A 24,133-nucleotide genomic window follows, 5' to 3' on the forward strand; every position below is an offset into this window, starting at 1 on the left:
TGTGGCAACAGGGGAAAGTAACTTCTGTCTTCTATATCTGGAACATAATTGAGGATCTCTTTGCTATGGCAGCTGGCATACCCCTAAATAACAGTCTATACTAGTGTCATAAAAAGAATTCTACATTACTGCACCCTAACCCTATCCACTGTTGTTGGAGTGTGCTTCCTCCCTCCTCACCACTTTCTTGTCAAAATGACCTCAGGGACACCCCTGGAATTTGTAATGGCACATTGGACTTTCTATCTACATGTTTATTATACCATAAGGGGAGACCTCAAGTCATAATCATCTTTTTATTTTAATTGTCTTCCATGTTGTGGCTCATGGTGGGAGATTAAAAATGTTAATTGATGAAAGAAGATGTCAGATTGATTTACAACATCAAGCACTTGTATTATTTAAGAACAGCATCGTCCACTGAAAAGATACATGAAAACAGGGTCAAAGCCACTGGTATCATTAATGGGCAAGTTCTAATCAGCAACTTCTAACCACATCCACAAGAGTTCTGCTAGGGTTTAGAGAGGATACATGTTCCACTGGGAGCCTAAAGTCAAATAAATCTCATAATCCTGTGGTTCCTGGGTATGGCGCTAGAACATTTAATGTAGGACAGATGCTTACTTTTCTCCACAACTAGCAGATTAGGATACCAAAGGTGGCAAGTCCTGAATCAGCACTGCTCTGATCATGCTGCAACTATTTCAAATGAAGATTTATGCTAGAATCTTCCTCTGGTGTGGCTGCTCAGGTGGTTATGATGTCATTCCCAGGTTTGTCTACATCTGAAGTAAGAGCCATAGGAGCCCAGCAGGTCCCGGGTTTCTTTAGCGTTTGATAAAAGCACTCTCTAGTCTCATTGGTCCTGCGCCTACGGGAAGGGCGCTGTCCGTGGTGCTGACCAGAAACTGTACAGAGAAAGTGCTTGTTATTCCTTGGAGAGCTTTAAAGGTTTTTCTTTTCATTACTGATTTTGAGCAATTTGTTTATAATGTCTCTTAATGTAGTTTATTTATATTTCTTGTTTTGGGGATTGTTGCATCTGTGAGTTTACAGTTTTCATTAAATTTGGAGAATTTTCAACCGTATTACTTCAAGTACTTTCTCTTTTCTCTTGCTCCTTTATCTCTTCTCTCATGCGGGGACTGCAATTATGCATATATCAGGCCAACCGATGCTCACGGATGATCTGTGCTTTTTCTTTTTTCTTTTCATTTTCGATAGATTCTATTGTTGTCTTCGAGTTCACTAATCTTTTCTTTTGCAATGTCTAATTTGCTGTTAATTGCATTTCAAGTATTTTCCATCTCAGAGGCCATATTTCAACTCTAGAAGTTTTATTTGGTTCTTTTATACATTTTCTGTATTTCCATTTAACTTTCTGAACTTGAGAATGCAGTTATAAATAATTTCACACCAGCTAGTTCTAGCATCTCTTTCACTTCTGAGCCAGTTTCTCCTCATTATAGATTACATTTTCCCTTTTGCTTGATAAAAGGGTAATTTTCAGATGAATATCAGATATTTTTAATTTTAATTTGTTGGGTGCTTGGCCTTCTTGTATTCAAAAATATAGTTCCTATTCTTACTCTCTATGGGGACAGAGAATACAGTCCATTTATTTGGCAACTGTTGTTCCTTTTGGGTCTTCGTTTTGAGACTCAGTAGAAACGACTAGAACATGTTTATTCTAGGGCTAATTATTATTTACATGGAAGTAAGTTGATTCTTAATACACCACCAAAGGGTCCATACATTATGAGGTTTTCCTACATGGCTTTTGGAAAGACATAGTACACTCACTCCTTTTCAGAGGCAAAGTTCACTGTCTCTTGTTATTTCAGACTATCTTCCCCAGATTTGGACATTTTCCTCATGCATGAGCTGATAATTCACTGACTATCAGGGGGAAATCCTCTTCACACCTTCAGTTTTCTGTCAGACTTTCTTCTCTTGGGTCTTCTGACCTATGAGCTCCAGTCACCATGATCTTCCCAGATTCCCAGCTGCACCCTGGAGATCCGTAGATGCAGTGGCTCTGCCAGCTTCATGGATTCTCAGTCCTTGTGCTATGGCTTTCAGCCTCTCAAAGTAATGATCTAGGAATCACAGGGCTCACCTTCACTTCCTGTTTTCTCAAGTTCATTACCCTTCATCGACTCATGTTTAGTATATTACAAAAACCAACTGCTTCACATATTCTGATTTGTAGTTATCATTGTTTTCTTCCTTGAAGGAAGGTCAATTTGACATCTCAACTGGAAGTAAAATTCCTCTGGTTCAGCAGTTTCTACAGCTTCCAAATGGAGATTCATAATTTAGGATTTCAGAAATTAGATTGTTCAATGACAGTGATGAAACCAATGCCAAGCTATAACCTATAGTTCATTTGGATATGTATGATATTTACAATGTACATAATTTTTTTTGCATCAGTGCTGCCTCCTGGATCTTGTAGATAAGAAACTGCTAGGGTCATGACTTTGTTATGGGCAAGCCCCTTTCCATCTTCTGCTAACTAGAAGAGGCTTTTCTTGTCCTGCTTTAGGCTGGTCATATGGCCTGAGTGTGCCATCCCCAGGAGCTTGCCACTTGGGCAGAGGCCTTGGATACCACACTGCTTCTTTTCTGGCTATGGTTTTTACACATTAGGCATAATGGTTCATGCCCCATTTCCACCATTATCTTTCAAAAACTCTGTTTCTTTACATTTAAACGTTACGCTTTGCCTCATGTCATTAACTGGGACAAAGCCAGTTCACTTTATCTTAGATGTCAAATGGTGATTCTTACTTTTTTTTGTTGCATTCCACTCATCTGTCTGGTTCATTTTCACCATGGTACACCATCTGCTAAGCTACACCAAGTTCAGTGTCCTTCTCAGCCCTGCTGTCTCTGTCCCTAAAGATAAGTCTCAAATATCCCAGTTCTTTTACACATTTTATTCAGTTGGGTCATATGGTCAGAGATTCTGTTTCCTTCTTCACTATATCTATGTTGCTGTCATGTCATCTAATGGAATATTTATATATTGTTATCTAAGCATTTAAAAATTATTTCTAATTTTCAAAATAAGTGGTCAAACAACATTCTTTGACAATAGCCATAGTCTAATTGCAAAATTGATTATACTCAGTCATCTGAAATGTTTGTTTTCATAGCCAGCACAGATGTAATTCTACAGCTGAAGCCCTAGGTCTTCATAAAGCTCAATTACAGTGGAAATAATCCATAAGTGGGGGTTCAAAGAGCATTCCGTCACATTTTGGAAATCTTAAAACTACCATATCCAGTTGATTTAATGTTCTGCAAGAAAAGAAATCACGATACTGTAAATGAGAAAAAGGCAACTGAAGTCGATGCCAGCTATGAAAAATATTTAGCACTTTGTTTCTGCATAATGCCATCATCTTCTTCTGATGCTCATAAACCAAGTAATGAGTGTTTTAAAGTTTAAAAAGTGTTTAGAGCCATGATAAAGATCTAGTTTGTTAGTCAATTTGTCACAGAAAAAGAGCGTTACAGGCTCTTCTCATAAAGGGAAGTTATTGTTCAGACGATGAGGTCCATAAAAGGCTGTCTCCATGCAAAATTCTGGTGTCTTACCTCCACATTTCTGTTTTTGTTGGGTAATAAAAAGTTAAGGACACTAAAGAAATACCACTAAATTTTGACAGATGCTATAAAAACATATCCTCCAAGCTCTAGATTTCCAGTGGTAACTCCATCAGCATGAAAGTCCATGCTATTATGTATCTTAAATCAGGACTTAAATCAAACTTTTTCTTAATATTATCTTTTCTATCAATTTTTATTTTTTATTGGTACATGTTTATAGTACGTAAGGATTACACTTCTTTGCGGGGAGTTGGTACATGAAATTATGGTTTTTAAAGTAAGGATTTCTTCTCTTGGCTTGGGGTTAAATCACTTTCAATGTTCTTGAAATTATAATAATTTATCGGTGTTTGGTTTAATCACAACCTTCACTCTTCTCTAAGAATTGTTCACCTTCCTTCCCATGTAATTAGTAAATTAATAAATTAGACCATAGTTGCTGTTAATGTGACTACCTCCTCTACAAGCTTGCATATCTGTATTTTGTTAAGAAAACTCTCATGTAGGGATGTATTTATTTATAAATACACAGAAATATTCATTAGCAATCTCCATTTGCCTAGAATTATTAGGTAAGCAGTGCTTATAATAAAACAAACATCCTCCGAGCCAAACTTCAACTTTAGTCATTGGGATATACATGTTTCTAAAATGCTTTCTATCCTCCAAAATTTATTAGCAACCATGTAAGATTTTCTTGGTGACAAAAAGTCAGCATTATGACTATTAATATAGCAGATATGGAACATCTGAGCCATTGAATGACTTGTGCTACTTTTTTGTTCTTTAATTCTTATATTTACTTAAAAAAACTCTCTGTCTTCTCTTTATCAGTGTATCAACTCTTGATTCTATGGTACATCTTAGGTATGCATGCCTGTTTAGAAGTGGTATTCCCTGCATTTTTGCATTTGTTACCTAAAGTCTAATGTGAACCGGGGAATCCAAGGTCATAGCTGTTGAACTTTGTCTGTAACACAGGATAGCTCTGTGATGGTGACTTAGGCTCTTCCAGGGCCTTCTTCCTCCTTCTTAATAGTCTCTATTTGTAGTAGAAAAATTTACCAAATACATATCCTCTGGCTGTACAGGCATGGATCCCATGCCTGGGATAGCTGTGTTGACCTAAAATTCAAGTTTTTGTGCTAAAAGCAGTCAGCAGGATGTTACTGCCAGAAAGAGCAATCATCGTACTCCTTTCATAGCTGGCATTATATAACCCAAAGTAGGAGAGAATTTAAAAAATATAAAAATGGCAGAATATTTAAAAACCTATCATTTTCTTACTCTTCATATCTAAAAACTCAGACATATCTCAGCAGCTGTTCCAGCGGATCTGGATGTCCTCAGACTCAGTGGCTGGTAAGTGACACAGGATGCTTGCCATTGTGACCTTCGGGGCTTGGCACTACTACAGAAATCCTCAGCCCACTGGGCATCTTGACGCTAGACCCAGAAGAGAATGTGGTTCTCCCATGACTCCTTCCTATCCATTTTATATTATATATTACACTCCTATCAAAGAACCAAGTAAAGGGTCATAAAGTGTGATCATCTGAGGACAGCCTGTCCATAATATGTGCTACTAAATTCTTACAGACTGATAGATGTCCACAGAGAAACACATGTGGATAGACACTGCTTGAGGCAAATACTGGTGTTTGAGTGATTTTTGCTCAGCAAAGCACAGGGCAAGTAGTAGGGGTACAAAGAGATAAGTGAGACTTGACTTTGGCTCACGAGGGGCTTATGCACTGGACTCCCTTTCAGGGAACAGTCTTAGTAGCTCTGCAAGGACCTGTGGTGCAAATGAAGGAACGGGTAATTGCTAACACTCGTCTTGAATCTGGTGTTTAGAGCAATTCTTTAGCTTCACATTCACTAATCATTGTTCTGTACTATTTTATGTGCTGTTAATTTCATTCCACATAGCTTTGGCTTCAGACACTATATTTTTAAGTCTAGAAGTTTGATTGGTGTATTTTACCACATGTTATTGCTGTCTTCTCTTAACTTTTGGAACAGATGAGCTGCAGAGTTTAAAAGCTGAGCTCTTAAGTCAACATTTTCTAGTGACCAAAGGCATTGCTTCATTTTTAAATTGTCATGATAAGGGCCCATGTATTTCTCAAGGAATATGATAACTGGTGAAATGACAAGTCATGTCTCAAGGTGATATGCTTGATTTGTCACCACCAAATATGGGGCAGCCCAGAGCCCACTTGTCCATGACAGTCCAGTTAGTGACACGAAGCAGGGGGCTGGGGAGGGGACCTGTAGCACTTGCATGCTCTTGGCCACACCCAGTGACAACTTCTTGGGCTAACACCTTGCTCCCGTCCTTGCGCCCTGTGCAGTGACAGATCTGTATGATGTACAGTGAGGCACCACAATGCTGATCTCTGTTTAAAGATGACATAGATGAGCCACACGAAGTGACATCGATGTTCAGACCAGGCAGAGCCTTGGTTTGAGGAGAGAATTGAGGCAAAGCTTCCTAGAACTAAGCAAAGCTTAAAGGAACCTAAGGTGTAAGGTCTTTTTCAAACAAGTGATTTCCACGATGACCCCTTCTTGGTTAGTTAAGGTCACGCACCCACCCGGTGTGAGTCTGCTTTTGAAACTTTTCTCCCCCAATTTCTGGTTGAATGCAAGAGACTTCTTCACTTCTAGCCCCTGAGTACTTTGGATAGAAACAATGGGGGAGGCTTTAGGGTAGGAAGGAGAGGGCCAGCTGGGTGTCCCTCAAGAGAGGAGCCTGTCACCCATCAGCGGGGGGCCCGACTGCCGGGAAGTCGTGGCTGACGCAGGAGGAAGTGCTGTAACTTGGACTGCAGCACCGGAAATGAAAAATGACAGAGAAACCATGAGGGAGGTGCGGAGAAGGCAGACTTTGGAAGGTGTAAGCAGAAGGGCATGTGCAGCTGCGCGACAGTTCCGAGGCTAGTCTCTGTGACAGCGTGGCTCTGAACCTCTGAAAATGATCTGCAGCCATGTGTCAACATTAACACCACTTTGAAGTGGATAAATGTCAAAGGAAAGAGTGACTTATGAGTTTTCCAGACCCCGAGCTTTGATGGTAAGTGGATGGAACATGATGGCAAAAATAAAAACTCCTTTTATTTTCTATCTTGACATTTCCCCTGTGTGCCTTCCTTCTTCTAACAGTGGTAACACGTTTTTATGGGACAAGATCTCAGAGACCAGACTTGGGAATTTTTTGTTCAGGTGAAGCCCTTCTACCCAAACCAACATCTCTGAGGAGTTCTGTGAAAATGGGAAATGGTGTAAGTTTATGAAGACTCAGAGAAACTGGCTCTCTTAATTGCCTTACAGTTATACATTGGCTTTAACAACTTTGCCAAAATAACAATCGTTTTCTTCCTTGTAAGCGGTAACTTAGAAATGCAAAGGGTTCTCTTTTGGGACTGGATCCTAGTACAACATGTGAAGTTGTCACATGAGTTGGAGATCCATTTCCTCAACAGTCAATGGGAGTGCCTTAAAAACATCAACAAATCACAGTCAGCCCTGAAAGTGAAGTAGCTCAGCTATCCACACAGAATAGCACACATTTTACAGCATTTTCAATGACTGGCCTCTCATCTATTCCTCTGAGTTCAGGATGGTTTTGAAGGACCCTTGAGACCATTAAAAAAAAAATTCTTTTTAAAGAGGTACCTTTCTAAGTCCAAAGATTCAACACATTAGTTTTTTTTCTCTAATATCCTAAAATTCTTTATCAGAGTTACATTTCTCACAACTATACTTGTATCCTACAGACTCGCTCATCACTCCAGATTTCTTTTGTATTGCAACGAACTAGCCGTACCTTCCAGCTCCCTGCAGCCAAGTTCTGCAGGGCGCCTGCTGCCCCTTCCAGCGTGTCTGGGTTTGAGCACTCAGAGAGCAGCGTGAGGTAGGGTTTGACTATGGATGGGTGCCACAGCATCTGGATCCCTTTTGGTGGTTCTGCACAGTCTGGAAGAGGTCCTACTCCATCCCACTGGTGGAAGAAAAACGAGAGAGTAAACATCTTTAACATCTTCATGCTTCCGGCGTTCCCTTCTGCACACATCACAGGCACACATCACAACAGGTGGCGAACATCAGCAGCACGAAGGCCAGGAGTATGGGGTCCACCCCGGCTAGAGAGCCATTCTTGCCATGGGGAACTTATGACAGAGGTGGAGCGGGCAAAAGCATGGCCAGAAGTGACTGTGACCAGCGGCTGAAAGGGTATGTATGCTGCCTGACAACAACTGCAACACTCTCGCTACAGGAAATGAGATCAGAGATGAGTTAGGCTGGCTGGGTAGGAAGAGGTGAGAGTGCAAGGGAGCATCTTTTATAAACAGCATACCTCAGCTGTTGCAAGGTAGCTGCCAACATCAAAATCCTTCACTCCTTATGGAGAACTATGATTACTTATGCACAACTCTTATGCATAATTGTGACAATTCCTACATAATTTGTAAGATGCATATTTGCTTGACTTTGGGTACCATCACTACTTCCAACAAACAAATGACAGAACGAATGAAAGACAGAAAACTGCTTTGGTTTATTAGATGCATGGGCATGAGCTACAGGCAAGTGTAGATTATAGAGTAATATATTTGCACTGGATTGAATGTAATGAATAACAGGAGAAGATGTAATTAAAAATTAATTACACATAATTTCTAAAATTATAGCTTATAAGCACAAAAGAATAAGCACACCATTAAAAATAACAGTTATGAGGACTTTAGCAACTTGGACAAATGATAACAATAAAAGTTGAACAAAGTAAGATGTGAAGCAGTATGGAAGCTTCTGCTTCATCACAAAAAACCCACAATAATCATGAAAATGCATTACTACAATGTTTTTCTTTTTTCCTATATTTTAAATTTATCATTCTTATGATTTAAAGAACATTACAAATTGATATGATTCTGAACTTTGATTACATGAAACTTTTGTCTTTTGTAAAACTAAAGGAAATGAATATCATGAGGAGAGAAATAAAATAAACTGTATGTTTAGAAAAAATATACCCATATTCACTTCTGAGAAAAATCATAGTAAAACAAAACAATTTTTTATAAGTTTAAGGTGAGAATACCTAGCTATTTAGCTTACTTCTTTTCATGAATAATTCCTTAAAATATAATGTAAATGATATATCCTAAATTTTCTTGCAGGTATTTTATATATGTATAAATGAGGGAATAAATGTAAAAACAAAACTTTATTTCATAGTCTAAATTCTTTAACTTTGAAAATTTCACTGGAAAAAATATAGGCTTGTCTCCTATCCCTGCAACCTAACAATGGAAACTTTTATGCTACTAGAGATATTGTACAGTTATTTAACTGCCACATACAATTTCAAGAATTTCATTATTTATTTTCCAAGAGAAAAATTAAAAACTGTCCTCAATGGTAACACAGGTCAGTTTATATCAAGGGCCAGCAACGAATGACACCCTGTGGACAGATGTTGGACTTTCCATTAAAGGGCGCGGTCAGTGACTTGTCACTCTACTTCTACGCTGTAACAAAGACATTTGGTGTCTCAAGCTTCCTGCTCCTTTAACCAAAGCCTCATCTCGGCCACTTGAAAGATGACTCCACACCTGTGCACAGTCTGTCTACCGATGAAGCCCCATTTCTCTTTTAAATATTAAAAACAAACTGAAAGTGACTCAGTCCAGTCACTCTGCACCTGGCTCGTTATTTGACTCAGTCATCGTGCTGCACAGAAAGATAGCACTCGGAAATGATGACAGTCGTTTCATGGTTTCCTGAAGTTGGATGGTAAAGCAGCAGCAATACTGGCTTCTCAAAGGAAACCAGTTTGCAGGCACGAGGTTTTGTGCTCAGATAATAAGAAACGGCAAGATATTTCACTAGGTTTTGTTTGTTTCATTATCTATTTTGCCATCTCCTTCAACATTGAAAGTGCCTTTTCATATAAACATCTAATACTATCCAGAAAAAAGAGAGTATGAAATTTCAGCTCAACATGGATGAGATTTCCGGTGTGCGTGCTGAGGTGACAGCAGGGTGTTGGCAGAGGTGGTGACTAGGCACTCACTGCAGATGTGGCTGGCGTGTAGGAGAGGGAAGAGGGGGCATGTGATGGTTTCCTAGGTACTGTTCTGTACTTTTCTAACTCCTGCTCGATAAAGCAGGATAAACAGTTAAACCGAAAGACAATCATCTTCTGCTTTGACAGGTCATCGATGTCACTCTTCGCTACTTTTAATTACAATCATTTCTTACTGGCTAATGAGAGAATCTGAAGGAAACAAAAGCACAACCGACGTGAATATCAATCATCTTTGATGGCAGCTAGGGATGGAGTTCAAAGGGGATTCTTTGGTACTTCAGAAGGTGGAGAAAAAGAATGACTGCAAAGCCAGCCAATGTATCTGACACGTATCTAGGTCCTTTATTCAAACTTCCATTGACTTTATTTGGGGGAAGTATCAGTTGTCCATGAAAAAGAGGTTTTCACCAATGAAAATGGTTAGAAGTAGCCTGAAGTACTGCATTAACCTAGTGACAACCCTGACATTATTCCACCCAGCTAACCAGCTTCAAAAAGCCAAAGGATGGTGGTGAAGGCAGGACTGACTGGTGTAGGTGATGGTGTAGGTGATGCTTTGCCCTGCACAAGCAAATCTTGTCTCTTTGGTTTCGGTCCTACTTTTTCTCATCTAGTTTTTTATTTAGTAATGGGCATTGAACCTAGGTCTTCATGCTGAGCTATATCCCCAGTCCTTTTTTATTTTTCATATAGAGACAGAGTCTTGCTAAGTCCCTAAACTTCCCAGGTTGGTCTCAAAATGGCCATCCTCCTGCCTCAGCATGCCAGAGCACAGTGATTACAAGCACACCTCACCACACAGGGCTCACGCAAACTTTTAATGCTGATCATATTCTAAGTGAAGGTCCAGGAGAAACTGTGCAATATGCAACTCCTTTACCAAAAGGGAAGCAATTCATTTATAAATTTAAACAAAGGCTTCTTCTTTTCTAGCATTTCTACAAAACTGGATCACTGAGTGAAGGCAAATAGTGAATAAATGTTTGACACATGAAAAATACAACCACTCAGTTGTTTAGTCCTTTAGAACATAGGACTATATTCATAAACCCTTTGCAAACTCTGTTCTTAACTACATCTTGAGGACATAGAACCAAAAATCCTATAAGAGTTTGAAATATGAAGCAACATGTTATGAGTTAGCAGAGAGAGGTTCTTATGTGACAGAGGAAATGGTCCAACTATGGAAACAAAGTATTTGTAGAAAACAACATGGGCAAATCAGTACAATATTTCTAGCATATTTATCTGTACTATCCGGTTTTCACACGCATCCATGCACACATCCGTTCTGTGGGTTGCAGTTTAAAAATCAAGCAGAGTAGAGACAAAGGGAAAACAAAATAAAGAGAAGAAAGGCATTTATCACTTAAAAGTGCTTTTCACTAAATTTCATCTTCTCTGCTTCTTCCCCACGGTTTTTAAGAGTTATGTGAGTTTTCTGCAATTTGGTACAATATGTTTATTTTCATCTGTCACTTTGTAACACATAAAACTCAGAAATGTTGTAGCTGGGATTGATTCTTGAGGTACCACTTACATGTTCAAATTATATGAAAATAACAGAAGCAACAGGTTCTGGAGTCAGGAGAGAGAGATTTCTATGTGACAAAGGAAATGGTTTTATAGAAGGCATTCAAATGCTGTTAAGGAGGTAAAATACCAAGAATGTAGTCCTGGTGTTAACATTCCTCTTATTCATCTTATTTATAGGAATTTAGGCTTTTACACATATAGTTAGAGTTCACAAAGCTCAAAATTAAATGAGTTTAACCAAAGTTTTTGAACTTTTTTTTACTAACATAGTAAATACCCCCCAAAACCTTCCTGTTAGGGAACCCTCTCCATATACCGACCTTCCTGCCAGGAAGCTCCACTGGGGACGGCCGGCAGAAAGCAACGGTTGCATGTGGAGAATTATGTTGACTGTAGATCACGTGAACCAGTAAGTTAGCTTTGGTCACTTCTAACTTGTCAGTAACATATCAGCAGTTTCCTGACTGGCTCCAAATGTATTACTGTATGACTAGCAAAATTAAAAAGCACCAGTTTATCGCACCCAACTTCTAAAATTGTGTAGAACTGAAAATCTGTGTTCTCCCATCCAGAAGGCAATGTTCAAAATTCTTTTTAGGAAGGAAAACAATAACAAACTTCCTCAGTTATAGCTTTAGACATGATGCTTTTTGATATGGTTGTGTTGACTATTGCAAGAAATGTTCTTGAGGTTGTGTTATGTACATGAACAACTCCTCATTATGTACTGCAGAGACGGGCTAAGAAAAATAAAACAAAAATTAAGAAGGGCAGGGGAATCCTAGCTATAACCGAGACAGCAAAATAAAATAAGAGCACATCCCTCCAAAAAATGTCTGCTTGAGAAGAAAGCAATCTAAGAGTAGTGCTGTCTTCGATGGGTAGCTGGATGCTGGGCTGCAGTTGGATAGAAGGAGCAACTAATATTTCATAGTCCGGTAGGGTAATTGCAGTTGACAACAATCACTTGCGTACTTTAAGCTAGTAGAGAGGATTTTAAATGTTCTCAATAAAAAAAGAATAAAAAATGTTTGAGGTGACTGGTATGCAAATTATGCTGTCATCACTACATATTATCTATATGCATTGAGATGGCATATTGAACCCCATAAATATATACAACTATGTGCAAATTAAAAATTCAAAAACATTAAAAATACTTTTGGTTTCCTTATAGCGCTTAAATTCTATTTAAAAGATTTCTGTCTCAGTTGACTAGAGGATAGAATGATGGAAGCCAATTGCTCCTTATATGAAGAGAATTGCATAACCTATGGTTGAAAGTCAGAAAGTGAAAAAAATATAGGTCAAGATATCAATATACTTCACAAAGAGACTTTGTAAATGCAGGGTTCCTCATGGTATGGGAACTCACAGATGACCATCACTATTACATTTATAAGGGCCCCTGTTAAATAAGGAGAATTACAATTTCACCTCCCCTGCTGAACTAGCTCACAAACGGTCCCAGCCTCTGGTCTCCAACACCTTGGGCTGGGTACCACAGAGATGAAACCGGAAGCATTCACTAAGTGGGGAGCAAAACTTCCATTACAAGAGAAGTGTTAAAATCCAGGACTCCTCCTCCCAGTCTGCCATAGCTTTGATCCAGTCTCAGCCAGTCAAAACTACACTTAGAAAAGAACCTTTCCTGATGAGCTGTATCTTGGAAACATAAATAGCAAAGACAGGTCCTGCAACCCTCATGCAATTCAATTCCCAAATTTCTGTACCAATTAGGTAGTTTCACAACCACTCCATATGCAGGGGACAACTCTTTAAAAGGAACTTCAGTGAAATAAATAACAGACCAGAAATGCTGCAAGATAAAGGGAGAGAATCCGCAGCAACAGGGGAATACTCTTGACTTTTAAGATCCCATTCTTCCTTCCCAGGGGAAATCGCACACTGCAAAATAGAGAAGATGCCTCTAAGTCAGTAAACTGCCAGGGAAAGTTTTCTCCAGTAAGTTTTGGTTTAATTAGGCTGCAGCCAGCACTAAGTACTTTGGGGGGAAAAAAAATCCAATTCCAAGCCCATCCTCTGTCTGCCGCCTTTGCTGGGCTTGCTCTGAACAGTACAGAGACTGGTTGATTTTGCCGTCAGTGTTTCAGGACCCTCTCCAGCCTTTTGCGGGCAGAGTTTAGAGGAGACAGGTATTTAAAGTTTTCAATTAGCGGTGAAAAGCGAGAAGAGAAATGGTTCTGCATGTTGATTCCTGGTAGTTTCAAAAACAAGGGCAGCTTAAGTGTGTGAATTTCCCCAAACCCTGCTCTGAGGCCACTGAGGCAGCTGAGGCTGAGGCTGAGGACAGGAGAGTTGGTGGCCAGTTAGTTGTGTTTTGGAGGCACTGCACTGTCTCTAGGTTCTCCTGCAGAAGGCAGCGGGTTTCTGTACTTGACAGATTAGAAAGAGCATTAAAGAAGAATCAGAATCCAGTGTTTTCTGAGCAAAGCACCAGCACAACAGCCATTCCAGGGCGCTCTGCTGATCTGCTGCATGGAGGGGAGGAGGCAGAGGGGTCCCAGTGGGGACACAGCCCTCAGGTGGGTGCCGGAGGGTGGTTGAGCACCTAAGAGGAGCAGCAGAAGGCTTCTGGCCACCCCGTCCCTTCTCCAAGGACTGTGATGGAAGATTGGGATAGCACTACTGCCCATGGGGAATCTTCTCTGCTCCTAACTTCCCATCCTCATCTTGGGAAATGTGGAGTACGGTCCTCCTGTGGTCGGGCTTCTATGTCCCTGACATATCCGTGTCCTTTGGATGACCCTGTGGTCTTGGGTGTTTGGTGACTCATCTCTTGAAAGACAGTCTGGTCTTGACTGGGCTCAGTCAGGGCAATTTTACCCGTCAAAGGGACAACTGTCTAAGTGTGCAGGGCTGTGGGGTTGTCACAACCAGGGGAAAAGGTGCTAAGAGAATCTAGAGGGTAGAGGTCAGGGATGCTGGTAAAGAGCCTATGATGAACAGGACAGACCCACAACAGAGAATTATCGGCCCCAAATATCTCCTGTGCTGATGCTGGCGAAGCCTGGTCTGCTAGTCCGTGACACCGAGTTCAGCTGGTGTGAACTTTGGGGTGGTAAAGCGTAACTAGGAACCTAAATGGAGCAGCTGAAACAGAGCTCTAAGTCTGCAAACTGGCCTAAAATAGAAGAGCAGCATATGTAGGTACTGCTGGAAGGAGGAGAAAGAATTTCATTCATGGATAGGAGCAGAGTCGCTGCGCAAGACTGCAGCGGGTGTGTGCACGTGCATGTGGTGTGCTCCTCCAGGACACGGGAGAGCCGAGCGAACCCAGGAGCTCCCAGTGTACGGTGGGGTGAGGGCCAGGTGAGACCAGAGTGGAGCCAGCCTAGATGAGCAAGTAAGTGACCGGCAGCTGAAGCAGATGGCCAGAGAGGAAATGGTAGCAAGCACCGAAAGAGAAAGTATGGTCACAAACAAGGGAAGGAAAACTGTCTGGATGAAAAAAAACCACGTGTGACGTGAGGAAATGAAAACCTAAGCTCATCCACGTCACGCAGACATATCCGTAAGGTGTTAATGCAACACCAAATCCATACAGTTAAGCTGACACGGATGGTGATTAAGACAAAATTTCTTCTGTGTATCCAAAACAACAAAAATTGCATTTGGTCCACATATTTCATTTTGAAGGATGTATCCTTAATGCACGATTAAGGAGGTAAGTGAGATTTAACTACACAGATGTTTATTACAATTTTTATGAGTAAAAATTTGGAAACACTCTCATTTACTAAAAAGAAGGGTGGGTTGACTCTTGCAATGGGGCTATTTTCCAGCAAGGAAAGGGCTCAGCCTGTGTCATGGGATAAACTGCCCTAGAAGGTTGAAACTCTATTCATCTATGCCTTTGGCATCTATAACCTAAGAAAAGGGCTAAAAATGGAGAAAAATATTACCTCTTAAATCTACAATGTGCTTAACTATGAGACAAAGGTGATCATGAAAGAAAATCGACCATACAAAAATACTGGATCAAAATCATGTCTGGATTCTGATTGTTTATGTCCTTTACTATGCAAATACCTCCACTTTCAAAGGTATTTACATTTTTAAAAAATATAAAGAGAGGTTTTGATTTCTTATGGATCCTGCTCATTTCGTTTGGTTTTTCTCAGTGGGTTTCTCTGTTTGAGCCAGGTTCACTCTGAGTGGGCCTTGAAGGCCTCGGTCTTCGGGCCACAGTCAGAGAGAGGATGGTGTCCTATTCCTCTGGACTACACTGGAGCAGTGGCCGCCCCTGGACACCATCGCAGGATTCTTGGCCCTATCCCCAAACCCCCTTATGTCTTTGAAAGATGCAAAAAGTGAACATAGCAGTTGAGTCTCCTTGCATTTCCCTGGACCTCAGTCCACAGGGTGGCCCCTGCCCGGAGCTGACGGGTTCTTGGTACAAAGCCCTGCTGAAGAGCAGAGACTTCCGGGCAAGACTGCCTTCTTGGCATAAGACATGCAGTCTGCTTTGGCCTGAAACAGACTAGAGGAACCTGGAAATTCTCTTAATTCAGCAACAAGCCCTGAGCACAGCGTTGAGCATGAACGAGTCTGCGAAGTCCTTTCACACCAGAAGGTGAGGCATGCAGGTGTCGAACACAGCTGCTCACAGGGCTCACAGCCTGATGTCCACTGGTTTCAGTAGCAACCATTTCTTGAAATAAAAGCAGGGCTATGACACACAAAGGATGATTCAACAGTGCAGTGTGTGTTTACATGAAAGTATTTATTACACTAAAGACACATCCCCACGAATCCGCCTCACACACTTCCTCTCACTTCCAACACTTCGCCCAACATTCTTGCAGCTTTGTGTAGCGCTTCTGAAGGTTCTCTTTCAGGAGTGTTTTTATAAGGTGTGAGCACAAGTCAGGGCAACGTGGCTGCCGAGTGCCACCCAGTGCAATGGCAGGCTCATAAGAACATGACGCCATGTCCTCAGCCACCTTATTCACTAGGTCTGTCATTGTGTGATTTCTGGATCCTCCCCAAAGTCCAAATGACTATGAAAGAGAAATGTTTTCAATCAGTTCTGGACATCCAGGCCAGCACAACAGCACAACTAAAGATGCCCATGAAAGAGAACGTCCAAAACTGTTCATAAAGTCGCAAGAAGGGTGGGGTGAATGCGTTCAAAGTGGAGGGGAGTATTGGGAGGGGATTCATGGGTTGTATTTCACTGTACCAAATTAAGAAATTTAAACACTTGCTGTGTTTGTTGATAATGCCTTGTACATTTGTGTTATATACAAATCTCTATCAAAGATTTAAGAGGAAACTTTCGTGAGATTTTTCTTATAACTAAGGCTGACCTTCAGAATGGTAGAGTATTTTTCTCAGGTTCAAAACACGAATACTAAGTGTAAGAGTTAACATAAATGTATAGACTAGAGCAAGCTCTGGGGCCATCAAGGCAATGATTTTTCATCACCTTTGCTTCCCGTTAGCAATTTGGCTCCTCTGTCCTCTGTATCAATGTCTATTTGTACATCTGTACACCCAAAATGTTTTTATACCATGCGCTCCCTCTTTGCATTGTATTTTTTCTCTAATTACTGAGAGGTCTTTAGAAAGCTGACTTTCAGGGAGCTAGGCATGTACCTCAGTTTGACGGCTCTGGGTCCCATCTCCAATACAACAAAGACAAAACCAAACCAAACCCACACCCTGACTCTGCCTGCATACAGTCAGGAAAACTGATGATATTTGCCCATCTCTAAAGCTACATGCCTAGAGCTCTCCAGAAGCTTCTAGTCAAGATAACTCGGCTTCAGACCTTGAAGATCACCCATGGTTCACGAGTTTGCAAAGCTGGTTCATCCTGGAGAGGCCTGGTAAGAGTTCCACTGCCCGATTCCTGCAGACTACTTGGCTCCCATAGAGCCATGGTGACTTGCCAAACCCTACAAAAATGAGTAGGGGAAGCTTCTGCTCATTTTCTGGAGACCCAAGGCTTGCCCCAGTGCCAACCTTGTCCAGCAGGTGGCGACATCTAGACACAGTTCTCGCTGCAGCCAGCAGGTAGGCACTCGCCACCTTGCTCACCAACCTGCTGGATTTGATGGCATCCTCCTATTCCTCTCCTTTGTTCACTCTTGTGTCCAGCCTTCACTCCTCACCCCAATTCCAAGACTTCCAGCCTTGCTCCCTTCCCATCAGTCTTTCAACGCAAGACAGTTTCTACTTTTGACTTTTAAACTACATTGAGCTTGATAAATCACACTAAATGGTTTTTGAAACAAGCATAATTGTTGTCTGTTTACATCCTCATTAAGCTTGATATTGAATTTTCTGGCACTTCAAAATAGTTTTGTAATAATTTACACCGCGTTAAAAAGCCTTTAAAAACTACCATTTGGTTGAAATCATAACTTTGAAGCTTCTCCATGAATAACAATATTCCAATGCATTTTAACTTATGGCAGTTTCAGCAAAACTTCCTAAAAGAAATACTTTTTTTTCCTTAAAGAATATTACAAGAAAAAAAATGGGACGAATGACTCATAGATTTTCATTTAGACTTTTTTGGTAAAAAAAATCATAACATTTTATTAATAACTATTATACTCAGCTTAGAAAGCAGCGTATCAGTGTCATAAAAGATGGTGCAAGGGCAACACTCTAAGTTTGTGAAATCACTTGCTCGAGGTTGCACAGAGGGGCTACACAGGAAATTGGGGCTGTTTATGGGGTGAGGTCTCAGATGCCCCTGCCCCTCTGATTGCCCATTTCTTGGAACCCAATCAACTCCTCATGCTCTCCACGCATGTCAGGGTTTCTTGGCCATACTGGGGAGGCCATGTCAGCATCAGCATCTTGCTCGAGTCACCCCTCAGAGGCACGGGATGCGTGAACACTGGGCATCCAACCCTGAAATCAGAGTGAGCTCAACCTTGGTGGAAAGCTTCTCAGCCAACACTAATAATGCTCTGCTAATGTAACCCCCAAATTTGCTTCCAGAGTTGCCTGGGGTCCTAGGAAACTAAGACCTTGGGTCTTGGTGAGACCTAGGGCACGGTCCCTGGGGATTGGGCAGCAACACATCCCTGCCCAGAGTCATTCCTCCTGCCGACCTCTGCGCTGTAATCCACATTTCCGAGGAAAGCTGTGTGGCCCTCCGGCACCATGGAACAGAATGCAACGGCTCCCTGAAGTTCTGGTTCAAACCCGAGGACAGAGCCCAGTACTTGGTAAGGTCTAACAAATGCTGACGGGCGTCCTCTGCACCCCTTGGTGAGAGGTTTTTGACAGCCAAGTTAAGAACCACAGCTCAGTCCCAGAGGACTGACTGCTCCCATCACCGAGGAAGAGTGTGGACCTTCAGAGCCCAGGCATGCATGAGCTGAACCTGCAGGCCCAGAAGTCGTGGGAAGAAACCCAGTGAATCTCAGGGGCTGCAAACACCTTGAGAACCCAACCCAAAAATGCCATCATTGATGCACTCAAGGAAGATTTGGGAACTCCATGTAAGAACAAATTCCTAAACAGGGAGGAATGTGCACACCTGTAGTCCCTGTACTCTGGGAGGCTGAGTCAAGAGGATCATAAGTTCCAGCCCAGCCTGGGCAATTTAGTAAGAGCCTGTCTCAAGAAAAAAAAATGGCTGAGGTGTGGAGGCCCTGAGTTCAATCTCTAGTACCTCAAAAAACAAAAAAGTCTAGATTATCATTCATCTTTATTTTAAAAAGTTAAAAAAAAAACCCTTTTCCTCCTTGTAAAACTATTCCTCAAATATTTTACAAAACACTGGGCTAGGCTGGGCATGGTAGCACACACCTATAATCCCATAGCACTTGGGAGGCTGAGGCAGGAGGTTTTCAGTGAGTTCAAAGCCAGCCTGGACTACAGAGAGACCCTGCAGATTGTCACAAACAAGCAATCAAACAAATGAACAAACACACATACACTAGGCTGGCATCTAAAGAAATTTTTCTGCATATTTATCTGGAATTCAAACCCCGATGGACAGGGAGAATTGTCGGTTTTGGCCCTTTCCCAGTCAGATCCTAGGTCCCGGGTCAGCACCATCCTTAGTGGCCGGTTGTATGAGTACAGTGTCCAGGGACACCTGGACCTGTGGCCTCAGTGCCAGGAAAGGTCACTGGATGTATGAGTGTGCTCAGAATGTGGCTGGATGTGTCCAGCCATTGTGTCCAGGGGAAGGTATACATGGGACCATGTGTGACCACCCACAGTGTCTGGGGACATGGGAAATCCACTGGGTAGAATGGGGGGGCGGCAGCCGAATGGCAGCTCTCCCTTTCCGGGGTGGTGATGGATTCACCAGGCACAGGTAAGGCTGTTGTGACGCCTGGGTGAGGCAGCTTCCCGTCAGCCTCAGTTCAAGGCAGTGGAGCCCCCTGCAGCTGCTCCAGGGCAAGCTTACTGCTTGGTGTTGAACAAGGCTCGCTCTCCTGCCGCAGGGCTCTGAATTGATTCAAATCACCCCCCACAGCCAAAGTTCTGATGCGATCCTGTCGAAGGGCTGTGAAACCCCAGGCTGCTACCCCACCTCCAGGGGTGAACTTGAGACTGCGTAACTAAGCATTTCAAAACCTGCTGCGAATCACCTGCTGGGTTTCCTTATCCACTTCTCTGGTCACCTCCACCCCTGGCGTGGCAGCCAGAAACACACGTGAGTCCACATACCGCGGAGTTGGCACCTGGCTCTAGCTACGCTCTAAGAGCTGGGATGTCAGAGCTCCTTGGTGCTTGGATGGCTTTTTTCATATTTTGAAATTTCCTATCTTGGCTCAGCTGCAAGACACTGGGGAAGTTATTTAACTTCCACCATCTCAGCTGTGAAATTCCTGCAGGAAGACTGCAGGCGTCTTCGTGATTGCACCTCGTGCTGAGAAAGCGGGGCCCTGCGTCTATATATACGGCTGGAATATGAAAGTCGTAACGAGGGAAGGGGATAATTGCATGCAGCTGCGAGTCTCCAACATCACCTGATCCTGCGATTTCTTTTTCTTCTTTTTCTTGCCCCAGCACCCAGAGCTCTCCGCATCCTTGCCGTTGGCCTCACCACAAAGCAGCCCGTCCAGCTCGTCCGTGCCCATGTGCTGTCCCTGAGACGTTTCTGCTGCCAGCCGGTAGGAGAGGTTCCTTAAGATGCACACACAGTTTTCAACGGTCTGCAGAGTGAAAGAAAAAAGAAAGAGGAAACAGGAGGATGAGTAAGGACCTCCTGGTGCTCCACTCCTCCATGCTGCCAAAGTGGTCTGTCTCCACGTTCGCAGTTCTCTTGCTATGCATTTAGCTCCTGCTTCTAACGGCTCTCCTGACAGCCACGGACGAAAGGAGTTTGAGAAGCTGCCCACAGAGAAATGACTCATGAATGACAGTTACTCTCTAACTGTCTGTCACTGTGGATTGAAATTAACTTGGGAGAGGGGAGGAACTACACAGTGGTCCCACACATCCACGTATAGTCAGTGCCTGCGCTGGGTTTGCAGGTCCGAAGCACGAGGAGCACAGTACTACGTTTTGTGAGCGCCAGCGGGTGATACTCACGTGTGCCATCTACCGGGGCATTTTCTAGGTGTAAAATGTTGCAAGCCAGCAATGTCCCAGGAAAGTGGAGGGTGTGGTCACTGGGCCCAGAAGTGGCCACACTTAGCAAAGGGAATAAACAGTGGCTAACGGGGCGTGTTATAGGGCTGGGCACCTAAGCCTCTGACTCTTAGCCATGTGACTCTGGATGGTGCATTTGGCATTGCTAGGACTCAGGCTCCTTTTCTGTACACGGGTCAGTAGGACCCCATCCCTCTGCATGGATCCGGGTTGGGGGTTAATATGTGTGCACGCGGTGGGCAGAATAATACTCCCAACCTGTCCGCATCCTAATGTCTAAAACCTGGGAATGACTGAGGCTGTATTGGAAGGGGAGATTAAGGTTGCTAACTGACTGATTCTCAGGTGGGGAAATGATCTGGATTACCCAGGAGACCTGTGCAATTACAAAGGTCCTGCCAGGGACAGAGGGGAGCAGAAGTCAGGGTCAGGATGTGGGACGATGTCAGCAGCCACTGCTAGCTCTGACGACTGTGGAAGAAGCCACAAGCCGAGGAATGTGGGGCCTCTAGAAGCTGGTATGGGGAAGAAAATGGATTCTCCTCTGGAGTCTCCAGAAGGAACCAGCTCTGATAACATTTTGATTTTAGCCCAACAAGAACAATTTTGGATTGCTGCTCTCTAGAACTGTAAGACAATAAATGTTTTCTTTTTTTAAATAGCCCAGTTTGTGGTCATTTGTTACAGCAGCAACAGGAAACTAATGCATCATAACAGTACTGAGAAGAAAACCTAGAATGTAGAAAATGCTATGGCAGGGTCAGTACCATTAGTAATGTTGGGTGACAGCACAGTTTATAGGTCCAGGCATGTGACTTTGAGCCAGTGGGCGTGGCCGGGGTACCACTCCTGATTCTGCCAACTAATCAGCTGTGTATTCCTATGCAAAGTGCTGGCTGTCTCTGTGCTTCCCCTTTCTCCTTTGTATACAGGATGTGATGATAAAGTATCAGCTCCTTAGGCTACTGCGAGGTTGCATGAATTCCAGACACAGCTCTTGGAACAGTATTCCTTGTCACCCTCTGAAGTGCAGTGTGGAATTCAGGAAACACCAGTTCTAATAACTTCTGGTTGCTGAAAGGAGGGGCCAAAATCAACCTGTAGCTTGCTGGACGTATGTACTGCTGGAGCCCACCGTGCTCATGTGTTTCTTATTACCTACGGCTGCCCTCCTGCTACAGTAACACAATTACATAACTGTGAGTTCAGTAGTTGTAGCTGCTGTATCACCTGCCAAGTGTGCACCATTGATCCCAAGACCTTGTGCAGAGGAAGACCAGAGCTGATGGTCTGGCCTTGATTCTTGAGCTGGCACCAGGAGAAGAGGGAAATAAAATGCCTAGTGTTTTAAAAGGGCAAAATGAGGGAGGGGAGGGACTCAAGGGAGCTAAGTTTCCTTTTCAGTATATCAACTTGGCCATCACCTTTAAAGACATCTGCATGGCCGCGAGCACTGAAGGCAGAGAGCATACTTCTACCCTGCAGGGGCCAGCAGCTCTCGTGACTCTGACTGCACGCTGGGCCTCTCTGCAGTCCAGGATCGCGCTGGAAGGGTGGGAGCCACAGGATCTAATCCCCGACCCACTTTTGTCTCCTGGCTGGAACCTGATAAAAGGCAGCCTGCGCCCTTACTTGACTATGGAGAGAGTGAGAGCGGGCTAGGAGAACCAGTGCTCAGGAGCCTCTGCCTTTCTTGTCAGATGTTCAAGGTCTCACAGGCTGCTGATCCCACAGGCTTTGAGTCAACTTGATTTTCTATTTCAAGCATCCCCTCAGCATCAAAAAGGGAACCCGGCATGAAAGCAGGTAAACACAGGACGAGGCGTGAAAGACAGAAAAGCCTCTCGCAGGAAGGAAAATGTTATGGCATAAGTCAGAGCGATTTTTAAATCGGCTCACAATGATTTTTCTTACATCAAAGATGTGGGAGAGTAAACTTCCTTCTCATCTCACTGCTCGTCTTCCCCGGGGGCTTCACCATTCTTTTGTTTAACAGACTTCTGGGGACTCAATCTGCAGTTTTGAGAAATGGTTTATAGTCTACGTACAGCAGGGGAGATGATGAGGGGAGGTGGGGAGGGGAGGAGGACGGTGCAGCTCCTGGGACTGAACTCGTGTCTCTCATTAAGCTTCCTGGAGCGTGGCAGTCTGGTGTGGTTTAGGTAGGTTACCAATTTAAGAGCTCTTCTCCAAAGGAATGGGAGAAAGAAAACACAAAAAGGACCCAGGATGCCAGCAGAAGGCTGGTGGCAGCTGGTGGCTTTGCTTATGACATCCATTCCTGTCAACAGCACTTTTAGCACTTCCTCTTGGTCACCAGGGTCATTTTGACTCCTTATTTTCTGTTAGAAAGGGCTAGTTTGGAAGTCGGCTGCAGAGTGCTCTACCCTATGTTACCCATTCAACCAACTTCCCCAATTACAGGAGCAGAGTCGAGCGCTTGCACGGAAGCCAGGCTCTTTTATTCATTAACTTCCCTGGCCTTAAAGAGAGCAGGTACTTATTTTTTTCCCTCTAACTTGTCACTGTGAAAACTCAGAAGCGCTTAAGCAGAGGGCTGAGTGGAAAATTATGGCACAATCACCACACCTTAACACTCAACCGCACCGTCCAGCCAGCGACGCACTGCTCAGTAACTGACTACTTCCGGCCCTTACAACGGCCTCGGCGCTCAGCCATTGCCGTTCTTCCAGCCACAGCACTGGTGTTACTGGGCTGGAGGTGGAGAGAACACTGTCACCGGCCACATCCAATGCCAGGTTCAGGGCTCTTCCTACTCAGCGTGGACATCCGGGTCTTTGGACTCCCAGGCCTGAAACTCCCAACCATTTCAGCTTCCTCTTTGGGGGAAAGCATGGATTTAAAAAGTGATGGTCTCCACAGTCTTCTGAGAGCATTAAACATGTGACCAAGTGAGACATAAGGAAAACACACAAAAACAGATGTCTGTGCTTTGCTTCTCCCTGGTGCTCAAGCCAGGCTCCTGAAGATCACCTTCCCCTCCAGAGCCGGTGGCAGGGGACCGTGGCCTCTGCTCATGGCTGTGGACTTTCACTGTCTTTTCCCCGGTGAGGTCCAGAGAACACTGCAGCTCTTTTGTATCCATCATGGTAAGAGGCTTGGCCTCCCCAAGCCTTGGTCTTTCACCACTGTGAGTATTCAGATGCTCAGTACTGTGGCTTCAGTCCATCTCCTCTGGTAGCTGTTTTTAAAGTCATTTGTCTGTCACGCTAACAGGCCTCTGTAAATACCCAAGACATTTTTTTTTTTTTTTTTTTT

The 24,133-nt window shown here is 43.2% G+C and overlaps 1 protein-coding gene across 4 annotated transcripts in view; it reads right to left on the reverse strand.

Moving 5' to 3' along the window:
* Window positions 1–24,133, reverse strand: part of Ctnnd2 (catenin (cadherin-associated protein), delta 2) — a gene marked incomplete at its 5' end in the record, with an annotated part of 372,103 nt that overhangs the window by 109,223 nt on the left and 238,747 nt on the right. For all 4 annotated transcript variants that reach the window (XM_013515022.1, XM_013515021.1, XM_013515020.1 and 1 more), the window contains 2 exon segments: window positions 7,454–7,627; window positions 20,230–20,415. In XM_013515022.1, coding sequence (XP_013370476.1) covers window positions 7,454–7,627; window positions 20,230–20,415 — 360 coding nt within the window.

The sequence above is a fragment of the Chinchilla lanigera genome, unplaced genomic scaffold (genome assembly GCF_000276665.1).
Source record: "Chinchilla lanigera isolate Chin_1 unplaced genomic scaffold, ChiLan1.0 scaffold00025, whole genome shotgun sequence".
NCBI lineage: Eukaryota > Metazoa > Chordata > Mammalia > Rodentia > Chinchillidae > Chinchilla > Chinchilla lanigera.